Source organism: Mus musculus, chromosome 11 (genome assembly GCF_000001635.26).
Source record: "Mus musculus strain C57BL/6J chromosome 11, GRCm38.p6 C57BL/6J".
In the NCBI taxonomy this organism is placed as follows: Eukaryota; Metazoa; Chordata; class Mammalia; order Rodentia; family Muridae; genus Mus; species Mus musculus.
The window spans coordinates 46966074-46979470 of record NC_000077.6 but is presented as its reverse complement, the minus strand read 5'-3'; the positions used below and the strand labels follow the sequence as shown (position 1 = coordinate 46979470).

Sequence of the window (13397 nt, the reverse complement as noted above, 5' to 3'; positions counted from 1 at the left end):
GCCTGACTCTTTCTTTCCTATTCATTCTCTCTAGATTAAGTTAGATGCTGCGAAAATCAAACTACCTAGACTGCCTCGTGGATCCTACACACCCACAGGAACGAGGCAGAAGGTCTTCGAGGTCTGCGTCTGCGCCAATGGGAGGTTATTCCTGTCCCAGGCAGGAACTGGTTCTACCTGTCAGATAAACACAAGTGTCTGCCTTTGAAAGACTATCCATAGTGGACAATTGCCGGCAGCATAAAGGCCCTTTTTGGCTTGAAACACTGGCTGCCAGCTATTTTTACTAGAACACAGAAAGCCTATCAAAGCCCTTTTGTGTGTATGTGTATGTGAGTGTGTATGAGTGGGTTGTGTGAGTGAATATAAATATATATAAATATATATAAATAAATATATATATATATCCTCTGTATAAAATGAGGTTTCAGTACAAAAGGAACCATGGGTGACCCTGTGACATCATCCACTGTCATCTTTCTGCCCCATTCCCATCATCCACATGACAGAATATAAGCACTCATTCAGGCCCAGCATTTCCCAGGCAATTTTAAATCATACAGTGGATTGAGAACCCACAAAATATCCATCTATGTGTTCAGTAAACCACCAAGCTTCTCTTGTAGAGTCATTAGAGGCAGTGATGGCGGGAATCTTCAGGTCACTCTCAAGTGCTGATATACTGGTCAAAAAGAAAACATAGACCCATCTGTAATTCTAACACCAAGGAGGTTGTGGTGATGGAGGCCAGTCTGGGCTACATAGTGAGACTATGTTAAAAACATGGACATTTGGTTTCCCTTTCTTAGCTTCACTCAAGCTGGTCACATTCTCTTCGACATAAGGATGAAGTAAAACCATAGAAATTAGCCATAAGAACTTAAAATGGCCACCCTCCTTTTGTAGACCAACATTCTAGGAGTTATGTGACTAAATGAATAGGGATAGGTAGTACTGCATTCTGAAATAACTTAAGCCACTCACCTAACTTCTATTATTCGACTTCCTTTAAACTCGCGTATTCTCCAACAGTCAATGAGTAAGAGCGTTGAAGTAGAAGTAAGAGCTTTCAGCATAGAAGAGGAGACTGGTTCCTCCTCTCTAGGCTAGAAACCACTCAATGGCCTTACAAGTAAAGATGATGAGCGAAACATCTAAGGGAAAATAGTCTCACAAGCTTTTAGATTCTCCTTCCTGACTTTATCCAACAGATGGACTCAAAATCATTAAATCAATCCAAATCCCAAAGAGTGAGCTCTAGATCCCAGGAGATCACTCTTTTACATCATTTTAAGATAAAAATCTAACCAAGAAAACCATAGGGAAGCTAGCTAATTCTCACAAGTTTCTTGAGATGAGTGGGCCATTCACAGACAGGTCATATTTTCAAGGGCTTGCACAATCTCTCTTGCTTTGCTCTTGTATATTTTGCCAGTGCTGGGCTATTCATATTCCTGAACTCACTGTTGTGTTTTTCCCTAGGAGTCACAAACCTAAGACTCTACATGCTTCCAGAATTGCTAATGGCAAGTTAATATAAACAGGGTCATGTGTCTGCATCAGAATCACTGTGTTCCCTGGGCTCAGCAGCACCCACTCCCCATGTGTGAAAATAGCTTTCTAATTCCCGCCATCAGCTACCTCTTACCACCTCACCTTCATTACCATGCCCCAGGGTCACCCTGGCCAGCTCTTGTGCTGGGACAGGGGATTATACCATCTCTGTTCAAAGAGGGGGAAATGTGCCTATGCCTTAAGCCAATGCACTCAGCAAGGAGAAGCACATCCTATTTATCTTGTTACCTGTAGTTTATTTTGGGTGGTTGGAGGGAAGTTGTTTAGTCATGACTGGATACCAGAAACTGCTAGACAAACCAGTTCCCACATTTGGGATCTGAAGAGCCCAGAATGTAGGTGTAACTGGCTTAGAACATCCTTGAAGCCAGTAGACAAGCAGTGACCCTAAAATCTTGAATGAAGATGTATCAGTAGGCCTGAATGGCATTTGGTTTTGGTTTTGTTTGCCACAAGGTTCTAATTTTTCTTACTTCACAAGATGAATGGTTTGTTATAAGAGACAACAAAGAAGTTTGCTATTTTCGATATGACATACAAGCATCAGTCTGAGGTTTGTACACATGGGGTGTACTCCTCAGTTGCTTATTGTCACAATGAAGGGACTTTCCTATCCTGACTCATGACTTGGACTTCTGGCTTCTAGGCCAGGCCTGGCTCCCCTCACCCTCACTGCATATCTTGTGCAGAGGCACTGGACGGTCAATCTTAGAGCAAGATCCTTAAAATTGTTTCATTTGAAGTATGGAGCTCTAAAAGGGGATCCTGTGAGAGGCCTCGGGTTACTAGATGCTTGTGTTACCAGTATCTTGTAGGCCCTTTATGCCAGGACCTACATGTATCACACACACAGGATTCATTTCAAGTCACAAAAAGCCCTTCTTAGCTATTACATAATTCAAATAAACAATAACTCTGAAGTCCCTTGAGTTCATAAAGAAGACAGGGTTATTTGAGGCAGGTGGAAGGGGTGTTTTCTTTTGTTTGAACAGACAAACTACCTTTGCATCTCACACCTATCATCTATAGATGAGAAGAAATAACAGAGTTCCCTGAACCTCTTCTGATTTTATTTACCAGTTGTGACATAAAAGTCATATTCCTCATGAATTTTTTGACAATTAAAAACTGATGTGGTCACAAATGCAACATTGAACCCTAGAGCAAGCAAGCAAATCAAGCACTAACTTGATTCACACACAAACACACAATAAAAATAATATCAATTGGGGATATAAATCAAACATCTCTGGAGGAATACATGATACAAAATGGTGGTTAATTCTGACTTTCAATTATGTTAAAGGACCACAATCCATCAGGGAGTAAACAGGATCTCTGGCATGAGTAAGATTATGTATTTCAGTTCAGACTAGAAACTGGTAAAATGCATCCTTAGTTAGCCAATGAACTTCTTGCACCTGCCCACCCAATGCTCCAACAATAACATTTGTCCTTAGTCACTAAAGAAACTTTCACCAGAATTCGTGGAGTGGGGTTGGGAGAGGAGGGGACCAGCATATATATTGATGTCTGCTAACCCCTACTTTTTAGGAAAAGAAAATGAATCTTTTTGGTCTTTATATATAGTATCTTTTAGACAAACACACTTCCAGGTCTATTAAGCAGCTGGTAGAATAGCATGATTCAAACAAACCTTCAGCCTCCTGGAACTTCTGGTATTCTACTGGGATACTACTATTCTTCAGAAACTATTTTACAAATCAAAGTGGGATCTCCAGATATATTTATCACTTACTTCTTCTTGGCATTGCCATTCTGAAAATCATGAGTGTTCCATTTGGAGGGACGACTTCAAGACAGCAGATGTTTTGAAATGCTCCATGGTGGCAGTTGTCTAGATAGAAACTTGATGCGTGACTCCATAGTGGTTAAGTGACTAAGGGACAGCACTCACAGACTTGAATTGGTATTTAGCTTCCTTTGGGTTATTCTCTCTCTAGATAAATGTTGTTGCACATCTACAACCCATAGACCAAAGATTGCTTGAAGGTTGATGCTATTGAAAGGGTCAATAAACTATGAATTGGAGACTAAGCCTGATTCCACGGCCAGCAACATTTATATGCCACTCTATACCCCACCCCCACAGTTGACTGCATGGCCAGAAAACCATTATGATTATATAGCCCTTGATAAAAAAGCATTTGCTGACCCCTGAGCTACAGGTCACTTGTGGGATATGTTATACGTAATGGAACAGAAGGTGGATTTCTCAGGAACAGGGAGTAGCCTGTGTTTCCCTGGGAGCTTGGGAATATGGAACTTGACTGAGTGTTTGAAGAAGGACGTGACTAAAAGAGAAGGCAGATCAGAGGACTTGGGGTAACTGAGGAAGTGGGGTGAAAAGAAGCTCCTGAACAAGCAAGATGTGTCCTCATTGCTCACTCTTTCCAGAGGAGCTTTGACAGGTGTTTTTCAGGTGACCAATGTTTGACCAGAAGTGAGCAAAGAAAAGTGATCTTGATTCACAGTCTCTTCCCTAAAAATTCTTGAGTCTATCTGCACCCAAGAAGACTGCATCTTCCCATGTGCCAGGGAGACTTCCACACCTAGTCCTCCAGAGAATAGTTTTGACCTTATATGACCCCTGTTGCCTATACCTCCTGTAGAGCCAGTGTCCCTACAGCCCCACATTAGACCGCTGACTAATGGGAAGGATGAGAAGCAAGGACACCTTTGTGTATGTAGGAATAAGTAACCACTGAGATCCTTTCCATGGAGCCACTTGTAGGAGTGACCAGATGAATGGCAGTTTACTTTTGCTCTTAGGAATTTGGGTCTTTTCTTTGTTCCTTGAGGTAGAGGGAATCCAAAAGGGGAGGGGGGACATGTTTCATATGCACATACGTCTCTCTGCTTCTGTGCAGTAAGACAGATTCCTACTGTAAATCTGGCCCTTTTGCTGATAGTAGCTTTGTACTTAATATGCTAACTGAGCATCATGATAAATGAATCTTAGAGAATGTGAGTATTCACCTTGGAGAGGCAGAATGTGTTTCAATGAGAATGTCCACCATTTTTGGTCCTTAATCTACATCATGACAGGAAAACCCTCTGCCTTCCATATGAAAACATTGGAACTATCAGGTTGGCAGAGCAATGAGAGTATCCTGGCTTTATTTATTATAAACAAAAGGTAGCATAATGCTTGGGCCAAAGTGTTGACTTGATCCATTTTAAGCACCCGATCTTTTTTTAAGGATCAATGAAATGAAAAAAAAAATCTTATTTATGTAAGTTGTAAACAAGACCAGATCTCTCTCCCTACACCACACACTTTAGGTAGTCTTAGATACAAAGACAAGATGATAATCAGCTCTTTGAATGATACATTGGCATGGCACACCCGTAGCAGGCAGGTGAGAGGACAGTTCTAATGAAAGAAACAACCTTAGAAAACAGGTCTTTCATCTCAAAGATAAAATGTCTCTCTTGCAGTCTTTCATCATTTTTTCCTTGGAGGAAGGCTTCCCTGGTTCCATTTTTCCATTAAAATAGTTGAAACTTACTGCATTGGGATGTTAGATGCATCTCTTCCTCTGTGGTAATCGGAATTTAAAATTATACAGTTGCCTCTGAATTTCTCATTCACAAAGCCAAACCACTGATAAGTGATAAAGCAGCCACCAGCCTGCTGCTCCAGCCAGCACAATACACCATAGGCATTAGCACTCTCTAAAGCAATGTGATTCATAAGAGTCTTAAAAGCTTTCTTCATAATGGAGTCCTTGAAATTTGTCAAGGCAGGTCTGAATGGCAAAGGGAAAATAATTTCTCGTGGGACGTCCTCTTTCTGAGTATAGTTAGAGTACAAGTATAAAAGAAAATCCCTTGGTAATGTCCATGCTCACACAGGTTATTTGGTGCCACCCCCACCCCAACGCCCAGTCTTGCTTTTGTAGAAATGGGCAGAGTAAGAAATCAGTATCTTCTTTTGAGGAAGATAGAATGTCATGAGCCTTTGATGCAGTAGGGAGGGTTAAGTCACAACACAGGATTGATGATGCCATCAGACACTTCCATAAAGAGTTGGAAGTATATGGCAACAGCAGTGCCAACTGCTGCTCCTCAAGACCAGCAACAGGAAGCATCAGGACATGCTTTGAGGTTACAGTTGGAATAGACCAAAGCAACAGTTGCTGTAGGCAAGAAGCAGTTTTAAAGTTCCAACCCACTTGTCCTCCTAGGACATCAGAGTCCTCAGCCAAAAGCCTTACTCAGTGGGTCACCATCCTCAGTGCAAAGTGTGTGGCTTTTGCTTCCTCACTAAACATAACAAATTTAAAGCTGCCCTTACCGAGAAAAGGAAGGGAAGGAAAGGAAACATATGTTTAAGATTTAAAAACAACAACAACAAAAAAAAAAAAAACTGCCCTGCATACCCAGAGTGTCTTCAAAGTCCATTTTTACTTTCTTTGACGCAGGAAGCAGAAGATATCTTAAATTTCATAAAATAAGAGACTTCAAACTAAACTATTCATTAAGTTGAGTGGTAAAACAGCAGATTGTCTAAGGACTAGGAAATGACATTGGCCAATAGGGAAGACATTGGTGCTTAGTGTTCCTGTTAACATGACTTGTGAGACTGTGGGACCTTCAGGATCATGGACTATTTCTTTTTAGAACAGGAGAGAAGCTATAAAATGTCACCACAAGTCATGTCTTCAAAACTCATGCATAAAACAACAGGTTTCCTTGGATCCACAGCCTACCCTAAAATATGGAAAGAAATAGACTCTATGTTCCAATCATTATCAGAATTGTATACTAATAGTCATTGAACTGTGCACTAGGTGCTGTGCTAAATGCTTTATTATACATCCAGTGAGTTCAGTACATTGGAGTTGAACTCACTACAAGGTGAGTTCACAGATATGGAAACACTGGGACTTCAAGAAGCTAAGAAACACATTCTAATTCATCTATAAAATGACCAAGCCAGAGTATGAGCCTCACTTCTGAGGAGTCACCAACATTTCAATTTAGTTTTCAAGTTGGTGGGCAGTGCTTTCCTAGGCTTTAAACTAGACCTTCTTGAACGAATGAGGCTACAGAATTTTTGCATCTCCATATTCTACAATTACTTATCAAGGTTGCATACAATAGTAAAGTGCAGATATGTGGAGTGGAAATATAGAATAACTTAATAACAGAATCTAGAGCAACATTTTTTGTTGTTCTGGTTGTGATTCTTGTTAAGTCAGACTCCTGGTCCTTATGATTAGAAGAGCCTCATATGTAGGAGAAAATTTAAATATTCAGTAATGTATCTATATGGATGTATGCTGTGCTCCATATATATATATATATATATATATATATATGTATATATATATATATATATATATATATATTCCTTCTCACATACCTCCCTCCAAAAAAAATCAAATGTCTTATTTTATGTGAGCTATTTGACACTATTAGACTCTCCTTTTACTTCTAGTGAAATAAAATCATCAAATAAATCAGGTCTCTATCTCTATCACTGAGAACTACCTAAGACTCAATCATTAACATCCAATACCTTATGGAGCAAAGCAAACTACTCTGTCTCTATAATGGCTTAATCCTCACCCCTTGTCAACTACCACTAAAGGGCCATATCCCTCCCCAGGTGCAGAATTCTTATCACTTTTTGGCTATCAGCACCAATTCTCATGAGCTGGAAATGAAAGGCATTCTACACCTTAGCCAAAGCACCTCTTTTACATTAGCATTCTTCAGCCTTGAAACTATAGGCATCCCAACTGGAAAGTAAAAAGTGAGTACATCTGCAGCTCATTGTAACTGGGTAGCTTTGGAACATTGGCGTCTTCTGAACACAGAATTGGAGGTTGGTCCATAGGAGTTAATAGACAAGATCTTGTTTTGAAATTTTAACTCAGCCAAAGTCTGTCTAGATAAATTACATACTACCATGTCCTTGTAAAAAGCCTTGCTGTTGGCTTGCCCCTCCCAGATCCGAGATGCTAAGAGTTAAGGCCAATTGCATCCTTCTCGGGACAGTGGAGGGTCTGGATACTCTCAAACTTATTCCCAAGGCTAGAGCTTATTTGCTTCCACTGCTCATAAAACCTTAGGAATGGTTGGGTCAGTCATGGATTTCCCATCTACTGGTGTCAGTTTCCAAATGGCAAAACATGTATGTGTACCTTTAATGGGTCTCATGTAACCAACCTAACAGAACCCTGAAAGAGATTGGAGACTATAACAAATAGGAACCGATGGCATATTTATAATGGAGTAACACAAAAGCAATTTCCATCCAATATTTTCATGAAGAGGTGGGATAGATTTTCTTATCTCTCTTAGTCAACATTTTGCCCACAAAAGCATACCTGATGTGGTCATACTTTAGATAGGAGGTAGGACATCCCTCATGATGGATACCCTTTGGAGAAGACACTCTGGGACTCTTAACAACAACAAAAAAAAAAATGTGGTCATAAAAGTTCAATTGTTCTGTGATTATGAACTTTGAAAAAGGAACCACATCTGGATGAATAAAGCAATGGAGTATTTACTTTGTGTTATTTTAGGTTTTATTTTATTTTGTTTCGTTTTGTTTTCTCTGGGTTTGGGTGTGAGATGAGAAGAGTGTTTTAGTTTTGTTTAAATAACATCAATCCTTGCACACTCTATGCAAAACTTTTGTAAGCATTGCAATAATGCTATGAATTACAAGGAACTATTTTAACTTTATTACACTTTCTGTATAAAAACAAATTTGTATTTAATATTATTTCAACTGCAGTCTTGTAAAATATATTAATAAAAAATAATGATTGGTAAGAAGGAAAGTACCCTTGTCCACTTCTTTAGGAAGCTCCTTTCTGACGGCTAAGAAAATTCCACATTAATTTCTCTTCCACATCTGTCTGACCAATGGTCTAACATGTTGGCCGAAACATTTTGGCTCTTTGGAAGAGACTCACATGGACTACTTTATGGAAAGAGAGGTACATTTAAGATAAGCATGGCCTGCAGTTTGAGAGTCATGTGATTTGGAATAGGTCAAGGGAAAAGCTATTCCTAATGACTCTCTGAGGTACCCATGTGGGCTTTTACAGAAGGAACTCACCACTATGCTATCCAAGTCCGTGAAGAAGTTAATCTGAACATTTCCTACAGAGAACCCCCATTCAATCAGCATCCCTTATCAGACTGTGGACAAGCCACCTTGGAGTCAGGTACTCAATCCTAATCTAGTACATTTTCATCTTTTTCCAAAAAATAGTTCAACATACCCCTGAACAGAGCACAGTGAGAACAAGTGGTCTAGAAGACAGGCTCCCCTTGACCTCATCGTACTCAGTCCTTCATCTTTAGTATCTTCTGCTTCCATAGTGACAAGTCACTATGCATACCATTTATTCCATCTACCTAGAACACTTCCTGTCTTGCACCACCCACATCAGGATACCAAGCTTCCCAATCTCGTGTGTAATTTCTTTATGATCCTCATCATTAACACTGAATTCTACCATTACCTTCCTTCACCTCATAATAAGACATTGTACTATGTTCTTACCTATCTGAAACCTTAGTGAAGTTAAAACACTTGAGCACATCAATCAAGTAATCAATCATCACAACTGTATTATAAAGTAAATAGATAATTTCCTCAACTAGAATATGTAACACATAATTTGTGTGTCCCGTACATGACAAAGCACTGCCCACTTTCAATGTATTGTCATCAAAGGCTGCTTCTCATTAAATTTACCTGCTGATTACCAATTCTGTCCCTGCAACAGAATTCTCAAAGCAAAAGCCTATAGTAAAAGTGTCATTCCAAAGTAAGGTACAGTCTATATCTAAAAATGCAGTTGTTTTAAAGCAATCTACATAAAAGAGAATTAAGCTACCAGTTTAAAGATATGCTGGGGAAAAAAGTTTAATCTTAGCTTTAAAAGATAAAGAAACACTCAAGAGGAAGAAATTCAGGCAAATTCTGATAAATCAAACTCCTAGGCTCATTGTTGATGCAAAAGGACAGTGTATGCAGATACAAGATTTAAAGAAACAAAGCTGTGTTTCTTTTCTTCAAGGAAGGGGATTTTTCAAAGTAGCAAATACATATAAATTAACACTGCTATATTTCTTTCTATCTTGATCCCATCATGTAAGATTCTGTAATGGTACATCCTCCTTGATCCTCAGAGCCAAAATAAAGGAGTTGAAGCAGGGACTTTGTATAGAGAGTAAAAAAATTAAACACATTTCACAAGAAGTTGTGAGCAACACCCAGGAATTGTCATTTGAGTTCAATCCAATGGCAAGATAATTTTAATTTTTGTTTGCCAAGTTTTAATGACTCTCAACAATACTAAACAATTAGCCAGAATTGAGGATCAATTTACTGCCCCCAATACCCTCATTACTCTTCAATGGAAGGGCAACAAATGAGCTTTGTAGTCGCCTTGGCACAAACAATTAGGCACAATTATATTACTTTTAATTCAAGATAACTCATTATAATTTAAAATATGATAATCTTTCAAATTAGAGTCCATTTGAGTAGGAGACAAGCAATTTGGAAGTAACAAAGTTTCAGATAGCAGTCATTAACCAAAGGCGCATGTTATGACTCTAACTAATCAGTCTTACTCTACTGGGAGGCCATGTAAAGAGTTGTATTTTAGAACATGGTATGGAAATTAATCACCAGTAAAATCAGTATTAAAAGCAAGTAGACTATATATATTTTAATGTCATTTGAGAAGAGATCCAGTTTTAGCTATATGCTCCACCCCATTGACAGTATGGAGCAACTACAATGAAGAACAAACTGAAGTATAAAACCATGAAAAATAACAAGGAGAAATTTTTTTAAAAGAACATAATTGTGGGAGGAAACTATTATCACTATGTTGTAGCTTCTACGAAGTTACAAAGCATAAAACCCAGACACACATATACATAAACATATGCATACATATGCACACAGGCACCCATGCCACCCATATGTGTGCAGTATACACACACCTCTACATGACAGCAAAGAGTAACTTTTCTTTGCCTGTCCATGAGCACATAAAAGAAAGAAAAGAGCATCAGAATGAAAAAGCTAAACTTTTTTTTTCTACTCCCTCCAAACAGAAAAAGTAATAGGTCATGTATTTTAAGTTAACAAGATGCCTGGAATTTAAAGTGAACAGCATTCTGTTAGTGAATCTGTGATTTGAGAAAGAAACCAGCCTATTTAAGGACTGGTACTTTTTTTTTTAAGTACCACACATTGTTGAATGAGGTAGTACAGATGTTTATAGACCCAGGACCCAGGAGACAGAAGCAGGTGAATCTCCAAATTCCAGGCCAGCCTGTGCTACATGGTGAGGTGCTGTTTCAAAAATAAAAATTTAAAAAAACACTCCAAATTACATATGGTGGAAAGTCTTCCAATATATAAAAGGGTTTTGAGTTTTCAGAGGGGAAAGGACAAAAAGCATCCACCCTAAGATTCCAAATCCATCAACACACAAACAGGAGTGAACAGCAAAGCTAAGAGGAGGGATTCAAAACTCTATGACTAAAAGATAAATCAAAAAGAGAAGTTTGAAAGAGACAATACTGCCGGTAAATCTTTAAAGCATAAAAAGAAACTTTACAAATACATGTTTAAAATTAGAATCTACATTATTTCTTTATTTTAAAAAATAGAAAACTTGGGCTAGAGAGATGACTCAGGGGTTAAGAGCACTGACTGCTCTGCCAGAGGTCCTGAGTTCAATTCCCAGCAACCACATAATGGCTCACAACTATCTGTAATGGGATCCAATGCACTCTTCTAATGTGTGTCTGAAGACAGCTGCAGTGTACTCAGATAAATAAATAAATAAATAAATAAATAAATAAATAAATAAATAAATCTTTTTAAAAAAATAGAAAACCTCAGGGAGATAAAGGACTCTAAAGATTCACCAAGCCAATGCTTGCTTTTCCTGCACTTCTCATGTAGAAAATTCCACCAAGTCTGGCATGCTTTGCTGTATAAACACAAAATATGCTAAGTAAAATGAACAACCATCCCAACATACATAAATTTTTGTGTGGGAAAAATGGAATGTACCATATGCTAAGAAAAATACGTAGTTTTCAAAGAGAAGAAAATAAAATGAAAAGATCAAGCCTGGGCGGTAAAGAGAAAAATTGGCAAAGCTTTTCTTGTGTTTCCTCAGGTTTACTCAGTTATATATTGAACACTCTGACCAATAGGCAGTTTGTTTTAACAAATAATATATGTAGTTTCCAGGCAAAATTAAATGGAAAACAAATAGAAAAGATAAACCATGGATTCCAGACAGAACCCTAATGGATTAGATTTTTGAAACTACAAAACAGCTGTAGTGATGATAATGTTTTCAAAATGTGTGTGATTTTGCACTCACTGGGGTTGCAATGGGCAATCATGATGGTGAAATAGCTACAGATACAAAAATAAAGGATGTGGAAAAGAGAGTTGGATTTTTAACATGAACCAAGGTAAAGGGTAAAGCTCGGGAGACCGATGTTTGAAAAACTGACCAACATTGTATTGGTTGAAGTAAAAGAGGCTTCTGAGTCCCACCTTATCTCCAGTGGATACTTGAAGATTTAAGAGCATTGCTTTATCTGTTGCCTATGTGCTGTTGTAAATAACACACACCCCTCACCTTTGGAAATCTCAGAGACTCTCCTGCTGCATGCTTGATGATCTAAAATGCAGGTACAAGGCAATATAGAAGACAAGACAAATTATCAGTTCACCACAGTCTGTGGAAGGATGGTAGGGGAACTTGCAGAGAAGAAATGAGCCCACTCAAGTGCTCCTTTTGTTTTGCTTTGCTTTGCTTTGCTTTGCTTTGCTTTGTTTTGCTTTGCTTTGCTTTGCTTTGCTTTGCTTTGCTTTGCCTGTCAGGAGTGGGGGAAAGCTAAATTTTATTTAATTTTTTAAGATAGTTGCTCCATGCATAGGATCCCGAATGGAGGAGCTAGAGAAAGGACCCAGAGAGCTGAAGGGGTTTGCAACCCCATAGGAGGAACAACAATATGAACCAACCAGTACCCCAGAGCTCCCTGGGACTAAACCACCAAACAAAGAGTATACATGTTAGGACTCATGGCTCCAGCTGCATATGCAGCAGAGGATGGCCTAGTCAGACATCAATGGGAGGAGAAGCCCTTTGTTCTATGAAGGCTCTATGCCCCAGCGTAGGGGAACGCCAGGGCCAGGAAGCAGGAGTGAGTGGGTTGGTGAGCAGGGAGGGGGGGGAGATAGGGGAGGGTGTGTTTCAGAGGGGAAACCAGTGAAGGGGCTAACATTTGAAATGTAAATAAAGAAAATATCTAATAATACAATACAATGCAATGCAATGCAATGCGATACAATGCAATGCAATACAATACAATACAATACAATACAATACAATACAATACAACAATACAACACAGAAGATAGTTGCTCAGACTGCCCTCAAACTCACATTTATACTCCAGCCTCAGTTTCCCAAGTGCTATAATGAGAAGCATCTGCTACCAGATCTAATCATCATATGTAATTCTCAAGTTGTTTCTGCCTTCAGCTCATTGTCATATACAGATATTCTAAATAAAAACAAAAAGACAGACAGACAAATGGGCTGGAGAGATGACTCAACAGTTAAAAGAATGTGCTATTGTTGCACAGAGTCTGAGTTTGATTTCCAGAACCAACGTCAAGAGATAACTCCAGCTGTAGGAGATACAGTGCCTCTGGTCTCCTTCTGCACTGCAAACACATGTGCATGCACACACACACACACACACACACACACACA

At 38.9% G+C, this 13397-nt stretch overlaps 1 protein-coding gene across 3 annotated transcripts in view; it reads left to right on the top strand.

Moving 5' to 3' along the window:
* Window positions 1-8394, top strand: part of Sgcd (sarcoglycan, delta (dystrophin-associated glycoprotein)) — a 1018375-nt gene extending 1009981 nt beyond the window's left edge. For 2 of the 3 annotated variants that reach the window (XM_006533307.4, XM_006533306.4), the window contains one exon: window positions 35-8394. In XM_006533307.4, coding sequence (XP_006533370.1) covers window positions 35-208 — 174 coding nt within the window. In that variant the 3' untranslated portion in view covers window positions 209-8394. The remainder of the gene's footprint in view (window positions 1-34) is intronic. The other variant, NM_011891.5, reaches the window with a different exon arrangement.
* Window positions 8395-13397: the final 5003 nt, after the last annotated feature.